Source organism: Loxodonta africana, chromosome 1 (genome assembly GCF_030014295.1).
Source record: "Loxodonta africana isolate mLoxAfr1 chromosome 1, mLoxAfr1.hap2, whole genome shotgun sequence".
Classification (NCBI taxonomy): domain Eukaryota; kingdom Metazoa; phylum Chordata; class Mammalia; order Proboscidea; family Elephantidae; genus Loxodonta; species Loxodonta africana.
In genome coordinates, this window is record NC_087342.1 from 30,847,408 (window position 1) to 30,865,541 (window position 18,134).

Below are 18,134 nucleotides of genomic sequence, written 5' to 3' on the forward strand. Positions count from 1 at the left end.
AATTAGCTACGGCTTTTCGTGAGCGTTCGTGTGTTCTACCTCAGCTACATGACCGTGCGCTCCTCAAGGCCGAGAGCTGTGTCTCCGAGCGACGGGCTGCATATCTTGCTTAGAAAATGTCTGGCGAGTTGATTTTAATTAGACATGGGATTGGAACCCCTTGTCTAATGAATAGTTAAGCTTCACATCTAGGCTGAGAGGAGACAGAGCCAACCCCCAACATGAAAGGCCTGCTTGGCTCTTGCAGGACCTTGAAGGAAACCTATTGGCTTTTCCTCATCTTAGGCAGAGACACCCTGCTGCCTTCCCTGGGCAGGACTGCACCAGTCCTGGGAGGAAGGGCAAGAAAGAGCAAACCCGGTTGCAAATCCCACTGTCCTTAGCTTCCTCCTGCCAGAAGACAGAATGTGATAGAAGGAAGGTCTGGCCTCCTCAAACCGTGGTCCTAGCCTGAAGCCATTAAGTGACTGAGTACAGGTGAACTAGTACTCGAGGCTTCACTCCTACCTCTCCAAAAGCTTTATCTTCCACACATATCCTACCCACTGCCATCGATTCCAACTGAAAGCAACTCTACAGGACAAAATAGAACTGTCCCCATAGGGTTTCTAAGGCTGTAAATCTTTACGGAAGCAGACTGCCACATCTTCCTCCGAGTGGCTAATGGGTTCAAACCACCTTTCGGTTAGCAGCCAAGTGCTTTAACCGGTGCACAACCAGGGCTCCTCACACGTATCCAAAACTTCTATCATTTTTTACTAAATAATAATAATAGTAATAGCAGTAATTATAATAACCACCATTTATTGAGCACCTATTCTACTGTGTGCCAGGTACTGTGCCAGGCACTTTTCGTACAATATCTAATTTAAATCCTCACAACAACCCTGTGAGGTAGGTATTATTATTGTCATTTTACATACAAGGGAACTGAGGCTCAGGGAGGTTAAACAGCCTTCCTAAGATCACACAACCAAAAAGTAGTAGAGCTGGAATTCAAACCCAGAACAACCTGATTCCAAATTCCGTGGTCCAACAAACTAAATAAGTAAAGGCAGACGGGAGCGGAAGGGCCAAATTCAGGAACGATTGTTGGAATGGAATGGATATGATATGCTGACTGGTAAGACATGGGAGGAAGGAATTAAAACCCAGAAACGTTTCTAGTTTGTGAACCTGTGTAGATTGTGATGAAAGTAACCAGGATTGGAATTCAGGAGGAACACACTTGGCGGGAAAGATGACATGTTGAGTCCACATGGATATGTCTGTGGAGATGTCCATTGGGTAATAAAAATATGGACCTAAAGATGAGGGGAGAAGTTGGGGATGGGGATATATACCTGGGAATCACCAGCATATCAGTGGCAGCTGAAGACATAATGATGGATGAGGCCATTTGGGGAGTCTTATAGAAAGGAAAAAGAAGTGGACCAAAGATAGAACAGCAGGGGGCACTGACACTGAAGGCATGAGCAACAGCAGAGGAATTCTTAAGAGTTGGACAGGCAGTCAGAGAGGGCAGAGAAGTGCAGGAGACAGCCCCGCAGTGGCATCAACAGGAAGCCATGGACTGAGTTGAGAGTGAACCCAGAGCTCCCAGAGGGTGAGCAAGACTGAGTCACACTTCCAGCACAGCACTCTGCTTACCAAAGCCCCAGGAAGTATTTGCTGAGTGAATGAATGCCAAAATGCCTGGCATTTGGTTCATCCCAAAGCCTGGAACCAAGGACTTCATCTTACTCTTGATACCTCAGCCCTGAAAATATGGATGCCTTAGTGAGCCTAGGTGAGCCAGGAGAATTTATAGCAGTCATGACTTGGTTAAAGTGAAGAATAAGGTAAAAAAAAAAAAAAAAAAAACCTGGCACTCTGTCTGGAAGTCCCAGAAGTCCCCCTGCCCAACCTCAACTGGCCTGTGAGCTCCTGTGTCCTGGCTCTGGGGTGTCATCGCAAATGTGAAAACAGGGAGGGGTATGTGTGAGAATGGTCTGTGCCTCTGCTGAGCCCAGCCTGAGAACCAGCTTATGGGTTTTATCCAGGTAGGAAGATGGTGAGGACAACTGTGGAAGGCTTGAGGAGTACAAGGAAGGGGAGCAGGAAGTCAGGGGACCAGCCCCACAACCTGAGAGAGGACTGGGAGAGAGAGATCCAGCCCTCTGGGCAGGGACCAGCCCTGAGGCTGAGTGAACTTGCATAGGCACGTGTGTGTGTGCGTGTGCGTTGCATGTGTGTGCGTGTGTGTGAGAGAGAGAGAGAGAACACTATCTCTGGAGAGGCAAGCATAGTCTCTCACGAGTGACTGTGTGTGAGAGGCTGGGGCCCTCCACAGGAAGCCTAATAACTCAATGGTGAAGTATAGGTGTGGGGGCTAGATATCCTTGGGGAGCCCTGAGGGGCTCTTCAAGCAGGGCTCCTGGTCTCCTCGGAGGCTGGGCCTCCCTTTGCAGGGGGCTCACAGAAAGTCAAACAGCCCGAAATTCTTGGCTGCTCCAGACCCAGGAAAAATTGGGGGAGGAAAAAGAAAGAAAAGAAATGTTTCAGGCCCAGAGGTGAGACAGGCCTGCCAGTTAGTAGGGTTAGGGGTCTGAAGGAACCAGCACGCAGGCCAGACACAGCAGGGACAGGGCGGGTGGGTGCCACGCAGGCAGCTCAGGGGCCCTCTGGGCCTCTGGTCAGGGCTGGGCATAGGCAGGGATGGCATGGATGGTTACTGGAACTGGCTCCGGCTCCAGGGTGCAGGACTGATGAGGCACAGGCAATGGACAGTTAAGGCAGGCAGGCTCAGTGAATGTCCGGGGGGAGGGGAAGCGATGCTGCTGGACAAAGTCGAGTTTGCACAGTGCTGGAGGGGTTAGGTCAACAGAGGGATGACAGGGCTGAATGAATGGGGAAATGGAACTGAGGGGGACGGGAGGGGACGAGGGGCTGAGAGGCCTCCAAGGGCTGCTAGGGTTAGTTCCTAAGTGTGTATGTGTGAGGGCCAGATTAAGGGTGGCACCGGCAAGTCTGGGGGACTTGGAGACAGCAGCCCAGGGCACGAAGGATCCCGGAAATCCTGCTCAGCGGTCAGTGGGCCAAGAGCTCAAGCTGGGGCCAGAGGCAGGTTAGTGGGTACCAAGCCGATCGGTGGGTGCACCCCGCCCTCAGTGCGTCCCTTGAACAGTTAGCGCGCCGTCATTTCCTTCCATTTATTTCCCTTTCAGGTACCAGACAAAGTAAAAAACGACGGACGGTGGGTGAGAGGGGCACAGGCGGCCGGGGTGGGGGTGGAAGTGGGGAGGGGCCCTGCTCACATCACATCCACGAAGAACTCACTGGGGTTTCCCATGGCCATGCGGAAGGACTGTCTGCTGGCGGTCAGTTCGGGGGGCACAGAGGCCAGATCGCGGCCTGTGGGGGCCCCTGGGGGCCCCATGGCCGCAGGCGGCGGGGCCATCATCAGCACTGGGGGCCCGTAGAGCGGGGGCACGCCGGGGGGCCCGTAGCTCGGGTGCGTGTGATGGCTGCGCAGGCTGCTGGCCAGCGAGTGGTGGCTGCGGTGGCTGTGTTCGCTGGCCGCTGGGCCCGAGCGCTCACTGGGCGCGCGGTCCCGGGGCCCCCGCAGGCTGCTGCGCGTCGTGTGGTCCGACTCGCTGCCGCTCCCGCCTGACTTGGAGTCCCCGGCCTTGGGGTCCTTCTCCTTCCGCCGGTCGCTACCGCTGCGGTTGGAGCCGCTGCTCCGGCTGCCTGTGGGGGACAGGCAAGGCCGCGATGGGGGGCACTTAGGACGTGTGGCCAGCCCGGGGGCCCCTCTCCACAGCTCCCTCCGACTTACCTTCACTGTGCTGACTACTGGCGCTGCCCCCACCATAGCTGTACCCCAGCTCTGGGAAGCCAGGGTGTGGGTTGTAGGGGTGCGGAGGCGGCGGGTACTGGTACGGGAAAGCCATGGGCCAAGGAGCAGCCCCAGGGTGGGGCAAAGGGGCCAGCGTGTCCTGGTCAGAGGCGCCACTGGACCCATCGTGGTCATGGAGGGACAGGTTGGCCATGTCTGTGGGGCGAGGGGAAGAATGGGTGAGCTTGGTCCATCCCATCCACCACACCCCTTAATGGGGGGGGCGGGGCGGGGAGCTTTGGATTCAACAACAGCAGCGACAGCTTCTGGCCAGAATGGGAAGACAGAGCAGAGATACCATCCATCCCTCAGACCCCTCTGCCACCCCCCAAATAGTGTGAGGGAGACTGGGCAGAAACAGCCCTGGGGGAGAAACCCGCCTCAGGAAGGTCCCAAGTTACCGTTTCAGACCCTCTGCGCCAAATTCCAACACCAAAATCCCAATACCTTGGAGGCCCCCTACCAAGCTTCTGGTAGTTTCTCCTTCCTGCTCAGAGGTCTGGGAGAAGGGGTAAAATTCTGGCTATTTTCTTTCTCTTCACTGAGAGGGTAAGAGGTTGAGGGACTGTGGAAGACTGAAATACCAGAGCAAACCTGTTGCCTTCAAGTCGATTCTGACTTATAGTGACCCTGCAGGACAGAGTTGAACTGCCCCATAGGGTTTCCAAGGAGCAGCTGGTGGATTTGAACTGTGGACCTTTTGGTTAGCAGCCTGAGCTCTTAACTACTGCACCACCAGGGGTCCAAAATACAAGATAGCCACCTACAATTCATTGGGCTCAATAACCAAAAAAAACCTGTTGCCGTGAGTCAATTCCCACTTATGGTGACCCTACAGGACAGAGCAGAACTGCCCTATAAGGTTTCCAAGGCTGTAATCTTTACAAAAGTAGACTGTTATGACTAGCTCCCCACATAGCACAGCTGGGGGGATGGAACCATCAACCTCTTGGTTAGCAGCTGAGTACTTAACCACTGTGCCACCAGGGCTCCTACTGGTCCCTCCAATGCTAGAACTACCTTGAAGGGGGCACAAGGGGCCACCAGGACCTGCCTGGGACACCCCTTACACTCCATTTGTACCAGGTCCCAGAGCCCTGAGAGAACTGTAATTGACCTGCTAGATACTGACGAGCCCTTTCCTCCAAGCCCTGAGGTGAGCCAGCCCAGCCTTCCAGAGGAGAAAAGACCAGAAGGTCCTGAGGGGGCTGAGATAACCTCTGGTGTCTGCCAGCCATTGACTTATCAGGAGGCCAGCAGCTAGCTTGTGTGGAAGGGACAGAAGCACAGTCTGCCTTGGCTTATGCTCAAAGAGTCGGTGACTACTTCAGCCTTCAGGCTATTGTCCTGAGAAGAGTGACAGCCATATTCCCAGCTGAAGAGACCTTCGCCAGTGAGAAGGAAAAGGCCTGTTCTGTCAGCATCCCCCTGAGCTGGGCCTCTGATGTCCTTGGTTCATGGGTGAGAGACCCAGGAGGCCCCAGGGAAGGAGTAATATCTCTTGAGCAAAAGCCACAGCTGCCCTGAGAAGCTATATGTGTCTCTGGAGGTTTAGGACCAAGGCTAACTTCTGCTTATGATGGTAATATCAATGGTAATAACCATATATCATGGAATCTAAGAAGACATTGACTGTTAAGATACACCCCAATTTCAGAGATACTAAAATGTGGAAAAAATGTACATCTTAGAATCAATTAAACACATAAACAATGCCCCACTTTTATAGACCACTTATTGTGGGCCAAACACAGTGCTAGGAATATTATGTTCCTAGTCTTACATCATCCTGAAAACAGCCCTGTGAGGTGAGTCCTATTATTACCTCCATCTTACAGATCACTTGCCCTTGTTCACACAGTAAGAGTGGAGTCAGACTCAGAACTGTCTTAACTCAAAAATCCTATACAACTATATCTATCACTACCTCTGGAGCCCTGATGGTGCCGTAGTTAAGGTCAGCAGTTCGAATCCACCAGCTGCTCCTTGGAAACCCTGTGGGGCAGTTCTACTCTGTGCTGTAGGGTCGTTATGAGTCGGGATCAACACAATGGCAATGGGTTTGGTTTTCTGGTTTGGATCACTACCTCCACGGGGCATGTGAGAACTGTTGAGGGCCAGGGACCCCACCCTCTTCCCAGGGAACTGTGATGGGCAGGAACAGCCACTCTAGTCCCTAGAACCTGACTGAAGCTTTTCAAGAGGTAGTCTTTGGACTCCAGTCAGAACCTCAGGGCTGAGAGAAGACTCCCTCAGAGCAGAGGTGGCTGCGGGGGGTGGGCCTCAGTTCCCAACTCTAAGCAGTGCTGTCCTGTCTTTGAGGACTTCCCTCCCCGAGGGGTGTCCACAGGCTTAGAAGGAGAAGGGAGATTCCCTATAGACCTTTCCTGTTTAATCAACCCTCACTGCCTTTGCATTCTCTAAGGATCAAGTCCAAACTCCTTGGTTCGGCTTGCAGAGTCCTCTGCAACCTGGCCCTAACAGCTTCTGCACCTTTGTCCTGTGGCATTACCCTCCCTCAGGGATCTGAGTAGGCTGTGGACTTGGGGTCTCTGGCCAGCCCTAGGTCCTGCCCTGATGGAGCCTGCTTGGTGCTAGGAGGCTAAGTAGGGGCCAAGGGTAGGAACTCTGGCCTGGCTGAAATAATGCTGCTTTAGCACCACGCACAATGGGGCTGGGGGCAGTAGCCCAGGGTGGTGGCCAGAACAAAGGCTCTGGAGCCAGAAAGACCTGGATCTGTGGCCTAGCTCCTCTGCTCCTGTTTGTGAGACCTGGGGCAGACTATTTGATATCTACAAGTCTCAGTTTCCTCATCCAAAAACAGGGGTATTAACCCTCCTTTGGGGGAAGAAGCTGTGATTATTGAGTAAGATGATCCTTTAGGAACAACCAGTACGGTGTTAGGCACAGAGCAGGCACTTAGAAAACTTTACCAGCCCCAGGAGGGGGGCGCAGGGTGGGTGAGGACTCTGTTTCCACTGCAGAGCTCTCAGGCCTTGAGCTGGGCCCTCGTCATGCTGCCTCTGCATGTGGGCTCCCTGGAGTCTGCCACCACGTCCCTGGGTACCCCCCTCCCAGAGGGCAGATGGGGCAAGTAGGCAGGGGAGGCACGTACTGCCACAGAGGTCGCCGAAGATGTAGTAGCACTGCTCGGAGAAGGTGATCTTGTTGACCGTGTGGCGGATGAAGCCGGCTTTCAGCAGGTTGCTGGCATACTTGCGGGCCTCCCGCCTGTCAGTGAAGCCTTCCACGTTGTGGTATAGCCAGTCCACCACATCCGAGCCTGGGAGCAAAGCTGCCACTTGAAAGGCCCACCTGACTTGGGCTCACTGGGCCTCACAGAAGCCATGACTCTGGGCGGCTTCCGGCTCAAAGGAGGAGCTCAAGGGAGTTCTTGGGCCCCCAGCCTGCCCTGCCCCATCACCCCTACCTCTGTCCTTCATCCCTCCTGGCCCACTCTCACTGTCTGCCCCATCACCCCCACCTGTGTCCTTCATCCCTCCTGGGGCCACTCTCACCGCCCTGCCCCACCACCCCCACCTCTGTCCTTCATCCCTCCTGGGGGCCACTCTCACTGCCCCACCCCATCACCCCCACCTCTGTCCTTCATCCCTCCCAGGGCCACTCTCACCGATGAACGCATTGGGGATGGTGATCTTGAGCCACATGCGGTCGCGGACCTCCAGGCCGGATTCAGGGGAGGCCATGGCTTTTACAATGGCAGCCATGTCACTGTGGATGGACAGGTGGAAGTCGTCTAGGCCTGGGGGGCGGGGGAGGCAGAAGAGTGAAGCAGAAGGGGGCTCTGGGGTGAGGCAGACAGGAGTTTGCATTCCAGCTGTACCTACTAATTACCATGGGACTGGTGCTGCTGGGCAAACTACTAACTTCTTGGACCCTCAGTTTCCCTTCAGTAAAAATGGGGACTTTAGTGTCTACTTCACAGGATGTCTGAAGAGAGAATTAAATAATGTAAATGAAGGTGCTTTGCACAGCAGAGAGTGTCTGTGTTGTGATAATGAAAAAGCAACCATTCACTGAATGCTGACTTGCTTTACACCACACACGGTGGTTGAGGCTTCGCTGTTATTCTCTCATTAAACCTCACAGGAGACTGGGAAAGTGCACATCACTCAGTGTGCTTTACAAGAGGCAAGTGAGGCTTCCTGGCTGCCCAACACAAGTTTAGAAGCAATCAGTGCTCAGTGGGAATTGAGGTGTTCACTGGGGGGAACTGGACACTGAGGTGTCCAGTGGGAGGTAGCTGGAATGCGCTGAGTCCCCTCCCAGGCCCCTCTGACACTCAGCAAGAGTCTCCATGTGGCCCTCATCAGCCTCTCCCCACTGGCCCTGCCCGCCAGGCCCAGGGGCAGATTGGACACTCACGTTCTGTGTCAGGGATGGAGCTGGTGATGGAGGAGCTGGTGGAGGTGATGGTGCTCAGGGAGGGGCTCATGCCGTAGGCAGGGAAGGTGCCAGTCATGGCTGCGGTGTGGGAGACCCAGGCCGCAGGGTCGATGGGCCGGATGGGTTCACCTACACAAAGGATGACGAGTTACAGGCTGCCCACGGTGGGCCCAACAGTATGGGTGTGGAGTTGAGGGTGATGAAAAAGAAAGGAGAGACAGGGCTCACGTATGCCAGGCACCAACTTTAACTCAAGGGCCAAGCCCCCATCCACTTACTCCTGGGCAGTGTGAAGCAGCCACGTGGACTGGGGTCCCAGCACTTGGCTACAGTCAGGGTGATGGGCCTGAAAGCAAGGGTGAGGGCAGGATGTGTGGAAGCCAAAGCTGACAGCCAGAAATCCCTGCTCCCTCCTCCTCCACAGCCCATCCCGTCTATACCCTGGCTTGTGCACAATCTCACGCAGCACCCGGACTGCGTCGTCGTTACTCATGTTCTCAAAGTTGATCTCGTTTACCTGGCAAAGTGGATCAGAGGAGGGTAAGCAGCTGGGTTTGAGGGGCCAGAGGAGCTGAGTTTGGTGGGTCGGGGTCTTCCCCATAGCAAGTAGGAGCCTCTGAATGAGCAGGGTCTGGCAGGTGGGGGGGCTTCCTGTCAACACCAGCACTCAGTGTGGGTCGGGGTACCTGTAACAGCATGTCTCCGGGCTCGATGCGTCCGTCAGCAGCCACGGCCCCACCCTTCATGATGGAGCCGATATAGATGCCTCCGTCACCACGCTCGTTGCTTTGGCCCACAATGGAGATGCCCAAGAAGTTATACTTTTCTACAAAGAGTAACGAGACCTTGAGAGGGAAACAAGATTCCTACCCAAACTCCTACTCCCTTGTGGGAAAAGGCGCAGGAAGGGGTAAGAACTGATGTTTACTGAACCTGAATCAGGCGCTGTGTTTGGCACGCTCAAACATACTTCCATTTAACCTTTGCTGGCTGTGAGGTAGGGACTGTTAGACCCATTTTACAGAGCAGACAACTGAGGTTCAGAAAATCAAAGTGGCTTTTCTAAGCCAGCAAGTAGCAGAGCCAGAGTTAAAAGTCAGATTTAAATTCCAAAGTTAGGGCTCTTTCCACTATATCCAATTGTCTAATAAGAGAGCACCTATAACAAAAATCAGAGAACAAGGACGCAATGTCTAAAAGCTGAGAAGGGGGATGTGGTGTAACATACTTGGGAATCACTTCCTCCAGGAAGCTCTCCCTGATGCTGTTGTCTGCTTCCACAGCTCTCTGTTTATCTGCCAATTTACGTTTTTTTAAGAGTGCTTCTTGAGGGCAGGGGAGATCACTTGTGCCTCTCTGAAGCCCTTAGGTCTTCCCGGTACCTGGCACACAGCAGGTGCTCCACAGTTGTTTCAGCAGACTCACCCATGTTGAGTGTGACCGTGATGATGTTAAGCGACATGGTGGAGTCCGTGATACTGCTGAAGGACGAGGACTAGAACAGACAGAGGCCCTGAGTAGCAGGTAGGGGTCACAGGAACTCACTGCTCCCACCTAGCTCCTCAAGGTGAGCCCTCAACACCTGCCCTCCAAGGTTCTAAACTCTGGGCCGAGGTGAGGAGACCTGGGGAAGAACAAGCCCTGGCCCTGCCTGGTCTGGGCTCATATCTGCTCCCACGTGCCCCTAGCATCCCAGGCCCCCTACCCGCTCGATCCGTGACACCTTCTGCTTCCGTCGCCGCCGCTTGTGTCTTCTCATCAGGCGTGAGGCACTGCTCTGCTCCGTGGAGCTGCTGAACCTGGAGGGCCCACAGTCGTTCCCCACCAGGGTGGCCTGGCCCTGCCCCGGGAGAGGCATGGCCGGGCCCAGGTCCCCAACACAAAGCCCACATCCCTCCTGGGGTCCCAGCATCCTTGGGGCTCCTCAGCAGGTCACCGGTCCCACAGTACCCATGAAACGAAAGCCTTACCTGCTGGTGGAGTCATCCTCGTCGGAATCAAAGAAGCTGGTGGTTTCCAACTCGCTACTCATAAGGGTGGATGAGCTGTCATATCCCCCTGGCTCCCGCCGCCGCTCCCCCTTTGAAGTTCCATTTATCCGGGTTGCTGCAGGGGTACAGGCAGCTGGGGTCACACAGTGTCTGGTACAGGAGGGAAGGGAGGAGGAGGCCCGCGGCTGCAATGGGGCTAGGCATATGCAGAGCTAGGCAGCAGGGCAAAGAAGTAGCAGCTGAGTGGAAGCTGTGGGGAAGGCTTGGGTTCGGGGAAGACGCACTGTGCTCGGGGGCGTCCCTCCGGCGTGGCCGTTCCCTCTGGGCAGACACCAAGGAGTCTGTTTCTGTGTCATTGTCCAGGTTCTCCTGGCTGCCCCCACCAGCATGAGGGCTGCAAGGAAGAGAGGACTTGGTGGGGGAGGGGGCAGGCTGTGGGCTCCCTCCCCCAGCCCTGGGCTGAGTGGATGAGGCCCTCCCCCATGGGTTCTCCCCACTCTAAGGTCACACTCACTGGAAAGATGGGGGCCGGGAGTCCCCAATGCCCCCTGTGCGCTCCATGGCCGGTGGCAGCTCTGATGGGTTGTCAGCACCGAAGGGGGCTGGCTCTGGGTGTGAGCCCTCAGCGGACACCAGCTGATGGGGAGAAGGTGGGAGGACAGTGTGTTATAGGGCAAAGCCCTCAGTGGACACCAGCTGATGGGTAGAAGGAGGGTGGACAGTGTGTTACAGGGCAGAGCACTCAGTGGACACCGGCTGATGGGGAGAAGGAAGGTGGACAGTGTGTTACGGGGTAGAGACCTCAGTGGACACCAGCTAATGCGTAGAAGAAGGGTAGACAGTGTGTTACGGGGTAGAGACCTCAGTGGACGCCAGCTGATGGGGAGAAGGAGGGTGGACAGTGTGTGATGGCGCAGAGACCTCAGTGGACACCAGCTGATGGGGAGAAGGAGGGTGGACAGTGTGTTACGGGGCAGCACCCTCAGCGGACACCAGCTGATGGGGAGAAGGAGGGTGGACAGTATGTTACAGGGATAGTGGAGAGAAGGGACATGAGGGGGTCACGTGGGGAGGATGAAGCAGGAAGCACTGAGGGAGAAGAAACAGCTGAGATGAGGAGCAAGACCCCTGCCTGGGTTGATGGGGTGCTGGGAGAGGTGATGCGTGAGTGGGGATGGGGCAGAGAGAAAGGGTCAGTGGGCCAAGGCAGGGATCAGCGGGTGCCAGAGGGAAACTAAGGCCAGGCCTTCACAGGGTGTTTTTGTCCCCACAGTGTTTCCGTCTCTACCTTCCCCTCCAACTGCCCCTCCCTTTTCACCAAGGCTATAGGATTGGGGGGCGGGGGGGACGGGGGCAGCTCAGTTAAGAAACTAAAGTGAGGATCTGATACTGAAGCACAAAACCACCCAGGACCCAGCTAGGATCATGTGATCCTTTCCCTCTTCCAGCCCACTGGAGGAATGAAGGCGGAGGCTCCTTACCCAGGACACCACACGGCCATTGAAGCAGGGTAACTTGGCATTGTCATCAGAGATCTCCTCCTTCACCACTCTACAGGGACATGGAGGGGGGGGCGTCAGAGTGAGCTTTCTGGGTTGGAAATGGAAGTGTCCTCACAATCCCAATTCTCAGGGCTTCCCGCACTCCAAACTGGGGATCAAACCACCAGCACAAGCCTATTCAAATGGGAGCAGGGGTGGGGGTGACCCCAGAACAGCTCTTTGGCATCACTGAAGAGATCCCAACCCTGCCTGGGCCAGCTGCCTTCCTGGGGCTTCCTCTCAGACATCGGGTGACTGCAAATTACCCCTGATAAATCACTGTCCCTCGTAAGCACACCCACTTCTAGGATCTTGGGAGGGCTTTAGCCCTCCCCAACATGTCTCTCCTGGACTCTTTTCCTCTGACCCCAAAATGGGAAAAGCACACAGTCCTTCCCTCTCAGTTAGGCAGGAATCCTGACATTCTTCTGAAAGGTGTGGAAGAGGGATTCACTGAATCAGGGAAGGCAAGGGGAGCAGGCATTTACTGAGCATCTTCCACACGCCATGATGACAGTGAAAGGTAACAACTGCTCTCATTTATCGAGCACGTATTATGGGCCAAGTACTATGCCACCCATCTTACTTGTATTATTTAATATTCACAGCAATGCTATAAGGGAGGCACAGCTGGGGAAACCAAGGCTTCGGAGGTTAAGTAATTCGCTTAAAGTCACACCACTAGTAAGTGAAGAGAGGAATTTGAGTCCTGGTCAGCCTGATTCCAAAGGCTGTATTCTTAACTATTATACTATCTTATCTCCCTAGAGTTATAACATATTATAATCTTCACATCGGCCTCATAAGGTAGAAAATATGATTCTCATTTTACGAATAAGGAAACGAATATTTAGAAACTCATCTAAGGTCACGGAACTAGATGGCAGAGCTGGAATGCCACCCCTGGCTTATCTGACCCCAGACCACACTCTTTCTGCTGTATTCCATGTTCTTTCCTGTGAGGTGACAGAGGTCACGTGCTCTGCGTGGAGCATGGGGGTGTGGGGAGACTCATGTGGGGCATCAGGAGTGGGATGCAGTCACAGTGAGGCAAGAAGTCAGACAGAGACTATGGTTTGGGGCCAGAGGAGGGAGTGGAAAAGTTGGAGGACCCCCAGACTGTGTCAAATACCCCAGGAGTACAGAGCTAGTGAGACATGATCAATGGCAAGGGGTGACGCATGCCTGGGGTTCTGAGCAGACAGCAGATGGCAAGGAAGGAGGCTGGGAAGCCCGGTCCTCCCTCGTTCTTGGAGCAGCTTCCACCCAGAGCTGGGAACGCATGCTTGGCTCTCTGTGATCCCCACATTCTTGGACTTGCAGCCAAGTTCGCTGACCAAGTCTGCCCTCCTCCCTCCCACCCAGCTCTGTCTCTCCACCATTTCCAACCTCACGGCGACCCCAAGAAAGCGACCAAATCCTCCTCCTACTCAGGCCACCTCAGCAGAAAGTCTGAAGGCAGAAGAGGTTGGGTGAAGAGACAGCGGCAGCTCAGGCGCAGCAGCCAGTCTGGCCACAGGGTACCCCAAGCTTGCCGGCTGTCCATGGGAACCTGGGCTCAACAACAAAAAAAGGGATGTATGGCCACGTGACAGGGACTCTGTGACCTGCTTTGGAAAGGGTCTCCTTGAGGTGGGCAATTGCTACTGAGTCCACAACACCCCTTGCCCCAGCCAGCCCCACCATACAACACCATGTTACAGATGTTTCCTCTCTTTCTGGGGGTCATCCACAGGTTGCCACGATTCTGCTGACTCACAGCGATCAGCTGGCAGCCTTGGGGGACCTCAAACAGGCCTCCTTCTCCCATGGGGAGCGCTGAATGGCTCAGGGTTCCATAGCACTCACACACATACACGTGCACACGCACACACATCCCACACACACACCAAATGGAATCGGTCAAATCTGAGTTCAAATTCCAATACTGCCACTTATTAGCCCTTTCATCTTAGAGAAGTTACTTAACTTTTCCAGGCCTTTGTCTCCTCCTGGTGAATGGGATTTGCTTATGCCTGGCACAGGCCTGGCATACAATAAAAACTAGTTATTGACGTTCTTATTTTTTTGCGGGGTCCGTGTTCTCTTTCTAACTAGATGCGAACTTCTAAGGGCAGGGACCAAACAGACCTTCTGCTCGTCATTCATTCATTCAGTCGGACAAGAAACCTTCGCTGGGAGCCTAGCTGGTTTTAGGACCCCTGCTTGCCCACTGTATGGATCCCAAGAAGCATCAGACCTGGAGCCTGCCTTTTCCCCGTGAGGCTGCGAACCAGTGGGTCATTCATGAAAGTATATTTCAAGTGGGAAGCAGGAAAAGCTGTAAGAGCAGCAGATTCATTCACCGGACAGACATCTGCTGAGTGGTATTTAGGTGCCAGGTGTTGACAAAGAGCTGGGTAGGAGTATAAGGATAAAACCAAAGCCAAAACCATTGCTTTTGGGTCAATTCCGACTCATAGCAACACTGTAGGGAAGAGTAGAACTACCCCATAGGGTTTCCAAGGCTGTAAATCTTTACAGAATTAGACTGCCATATCTTTCTCCTATGGAGTAGCTGGTGGGTTCAAACCACTGACATTTCAGTTTGCAGCTGACCACTTAACTACTGCACCACCAGGATTCCTTGGTGTAAGGGTAGATAGAATAAAGTGTCATGACGGTTCTCACGGAAAAGTTCAACCCAGAGGCCAGGAGAATTTGGACCTGGAGGAGATGAAGAAGAATGGGCCAGAGGCAGGACAGTGTCTGACATGGAGGAGGGAGCAACACAGCTAGTTACCAACTTCTCATGTTGCCTCCTCCTGTAGCTGAGGGCCAGACTCACAGTGGGGACCTGTCCTTCCATCTGCTATCTCCTCAGTGCTGAAAAAAGGGTTTATCTTCCCTCCATTTTCCAAAGAAGTTAAGAAGGCTGGGCCTACCTGAGCTTGACAAACACTTCTGGAGATCAGATAGGAGTTGAGGAGTCCTCAGGCCTCCCAGCACACTCTCAGAGGGTGAACCTTGCTGACCCATGGAGAGACTGGAGAGAGCAGCCCTCCCCTGCTGACTCACTTTCCCATTGGTCATCAGAGGTCAGGGGTCGCTGAACTCAGCCTCACCCTCCTCTCAGGAAGCTCAGGGAAGTGCCAGCCCTACCTCTTCTACAGTTTGCCAGGCCTTAACATCTCCCTTGGAGAGAAAGCGTCTATAAAATGCGGGTAGTAGTAACACCTACGTGGAAGAAGTACAACCAGAATGCTCCTTAGAAGCAAGTATGGTAAGGATACGTCTCACATACTTTGGGCATGTTATCAGGAGGGGTCAGTCCCTGGAGGAAGACATCATGCTTGGTAAAGTAGAGGGTCAGTGAAAAAGAGGAAGACCCTCAACGAGATGGATCAACACAGTGGCTGCAACAATGGGTTCAAGCATAGCAATGACTGTGAGGATGGCGCGGGACCAGGCACTGTTTCGCTCTGCTGTGCATAGGGGTTGCTATGAGTCGGAACCGACTTGACAGCACCTAACAACAACAATAATACCTACAGTTGTGCAGTTAAGGCTACAGACTTTGGAGCCAGATCCCTAACATCAAATCAAGCTCTGCTGCCATGTACTAGCGGTGTGACCCTGGACAAGTTAATCTTTCTGTGCCCTAGTTTCCTTGTTTGTAAAGTGGGATCTCAGTGAAGGTTCAAAAAGCATTGACATCAGTGTCTGGCACGCTGGAGTCCTCTGTGACAAGTGAGCGCTACCATGCCTTCTGCTCACTTAGCCTCCTGGGAAGGAGCGGGGTAAGAGCGAAATCAGTCTCCTCCGCTTCCTTTGTAGCATTGTTCTCAGCTCTGCTAAAGTGACCTATTCTGATATCTTGAAAAGAGTGGTGTCAGTACCACTAATGTAAGCAAGATGGCTTTAAATGGTACCTGAATGAATGTTGCTTAGTTTAATAGTTACATGTATTTATTTGAACATATTTTAGAAAAAAATAAATAGAAAGTCAGACCCATGATTTCATATTACTGGTTAGGTCAAGCTAAGAAAAAAAGCAGCTGAGTGACAGTGGAGTTAAAGGAAAACATTCAGTAAACAGTAAATATAGGGTCGCTATGAGTTGGAATTGACTTCACAGCAACAGGTTTTGGTTAAGTGGATGTAATGAGGATCCTTCTATGACTGCAGTTAGGCCCGGCCAGGAGGCAGACCAGAGAGGTCTGGGCTTAGGAGATGGGGCTAGGCCGAGTGGGCCCAGGGGTGAGTGCGGGGTGGGAACACAAGTCTATCCTAGCCCCTCAGTGCACCTGGCCCCAGGGTGGCCCCAGCCCACTGGACTGTAACTGTTTTTCCACATCTTATATTCCCAGGAAGTATCTTGGTGTTCTCTGACCCTGTTCTTCTCCAACTAGGTCAGGCCGCCCGCTCCCTTGCCCCTGCCCCTTCCAGATCGATCCCTGTTCAGAATCTTCCAATCAGAGGTGTCTGTCTCTGGGCTGAAACCAGATAATCATCATGGCACCAGGAGTACCCTGCCCCAGGGTAGGAGCAAAGACAACAGACAACAGGATAGTTGGACTCCACAAAGCACTTCCCACTGTACCAAGCACTCTCTCTCTCTCTCACACACACACAGGATTATACATATGATCACAAAATCTCACATACGTGATCACACACACACATCTCACAGGCTCCTCAAACCCTGAGTCCCAGGGTGGAAAGCGACAGCCAAGCATGCCAAGGAGAAGACAGAAGGTGCTTGCTTCTTGACCCAGGAGGGCCAGGGTCCTGGGAGAGCGGCCAGACTGATGGACACATGGGAGAAGACTGTCTCTCCTCACTCTGCCCCAAAGGACAGTGCAGGCCCCAGGCGGAGGCTGGAGAGATGGCTGCAGGCCTCAAGGACCCTGTGAGGCCTCCCCAGGGGACTCTAGGCCAGCACCCAGCTCCTGGATGCAGGCTGGTGTGGGGGCCTTCCCCTCCTCCAGTCCCCCGGGAATTGGGAGTTGGGGGGGGTTGTGGGGGGCGGTGAGGAGATGGGCTAGGCTCCCCTTCCCAGGCCAGCTGCTACAGAACCTTCCGGCTCCAACATTCCATCCCTTCTTAAAGGGGAAGTGGCAGCTTCCAAACTCTGCCTGTCCACAGCCCTGCAGCTGGGTGGAGGGGAAGACCCCGCCAGCGAGGGGAAAATGGAGAACACCAAGAGGCTCTTCCTGGCTCTCAGGCTCTGATGCCCTTTCCAAGGCCTCCCCCTTGCCCACCACCTGGAGGAAAAGGCCTCAATACTGAGGGGAGCAAGCACCTGGGATATTTTGGACTCCTCCTCAGGGGCCAGGCGTTCGCCTCGCTCCCTTGACAACATCCTAGACACACCACAAGGGAGGGGGCGACAGCTAAACAAACACAAGGTCTGCAGGGCCCCAGCACCCGGCCACCTCCCTCCCCCCAGTCCGCAGTCCCCCCGGCGTAGCCCCGAGATGCGGGGTGCTCCAAATATGGCCCTGAGTCGTGCAGTTGAAAAGATGGAGAAGCGCTAGGCTGGGTGCCAGACACCCCAAGTCTGCGCTGAAGAGGTGGCTCCCCTGGCGGGGGAGGGCCGGACCTGGGGGGAGGGGTTGTGTGTCGTCTACGTGGGCCATCGAGTTGGTGAGGGGCTGGCGGGCCAGGAGCCGAATGCTTTTGGGGAGTTGGACGTTCCCCTAAGCTGGGTGCCCCAAGGGGCCAAGGTCCCCCACCAGAGGCGAGCGGGCGGTCCCTCGCGGGGCTGGAACCCCAGCTCCCCCAGACAGCCGGGGGGGCTCGAGCGGGCCGGGTGGCCCCCAAAGCAGGCGGCGGGGTCCGCGGTGCGGGCGGGGGCCCCTCACCCGAAATCGTCGTCCATCGACTTGAAGAAGAACTTGTAGCTGGGTCGCTGCAGCACGCCCTTGAAGTCGGCCAGGGTGACGCGCTCGGCGGGCAGCGGCAGCTTCACCAGGTACGGCGTCTCCTGCCCATCCAGGTGGTAGATGATCTTGGTCTCGCCCATGGCTCCGGCCTCCCGGGCGCCGGGCCGGGCCTCGGGGCAGTCGGCGCGGCTCAGCCCAGCTCCTTGTTCTGCGGCCTCCCCCGGGTCCCAGCGCCGCCCGCCAAGCTTCCGCTCCGCGCTCCGGCCCGCCTGGCGGCGCGACTCTTCCGGTGCCGCGGCCTCGGGTCGGGCCGCGCCCCGCCCCGCGGGCCGCGGAGCGCTGGATGCGCGAAGAGCCGGGCCCTGGCGCGCACGGCTCCGGCCCCCGCTCGGCGGGGAGCAGGCGCGGTGCCTGGGGCCCAGACCTGGAGGGGCGCCCTGACCAGGACGGC

At 54.9% G+C, this 18,134-nt stretch overlaps 1 protein-coding gene across 2 annotated transcripts; it reads right to left on the reverse strand.

Annotated features, from left to right (window-relative positions):
- Window positions 1-778: 778 nt before the first annotated feature.
- Window positions 779-17,916, reverse strand: DVL3 (dishevelled segment polarity protein 3). Of its 2 annotated transcripts, none has more exons than XM_010592813.3 (15): window positions 17,663-17,916; window positions 11,757-11,826; window positions 10,790-10,911; window positions 10,560-10,669; window positions 10,255-10,390; window positions 10,008-10,083; window positions 9,710-9,779; window positions 8,971-9,110; window positions 8,725-8,801; window positions 8,563-8,630; window positions 8,264-8,413; window positions 7,509-7,640; window positions 6,993-7,160; window positions 3,818-4,033; window positions 779-3,729 (listed from the first exon to the last, which is right to left on the reverse strand). In XM_010592813.3, the coding sequence occupies exons 1-15, from the start codon at window positions 17,821-17,823 to the stop codon at window positions 3,293-3,295; spliced, it is 2,133 nt and encodes a 710-aa protein (XP_010591115.2). In that variant the 5' UTR covers window positions 17,824-17,916; the 3' UTR covers window positions 779-3,292. The 2 variants fall into 2 exon arrangements, with proteins under 2 accessions (XP_010591115.2, XP_003412931.3); XM_003412883.4 differs by having other exon boundaries at window positions 9,990-10,083; window positions 17,663-17,915.
- Between the last annotated feature and the right edge of the window lie 218 nt (window positions 17,917-18,134).

Coding starts and splice junctions, on each gene's coding strand:
- DVL3 (XM_003412883.4), bottom strand. CDS start 17,823: ATGGGCGAGACCAAGATCATCTACCACCTGGATGGGCAGGAGACGCCG. Junction 11,827..17,662: donor TCGATGGACGACGATTTCGG/GTGAGGGGCCCC, acceptor ATGTCCCTGTAG/AGTGGTGAAGGAGGAGATCT. Junction 8,631..8,724: donor GAGATTGTGCACAAGCCAGG/GTATAGACGGGA, acceptor CCTTGCTTTCAG/GCCCATCACCCTGACTGTAG.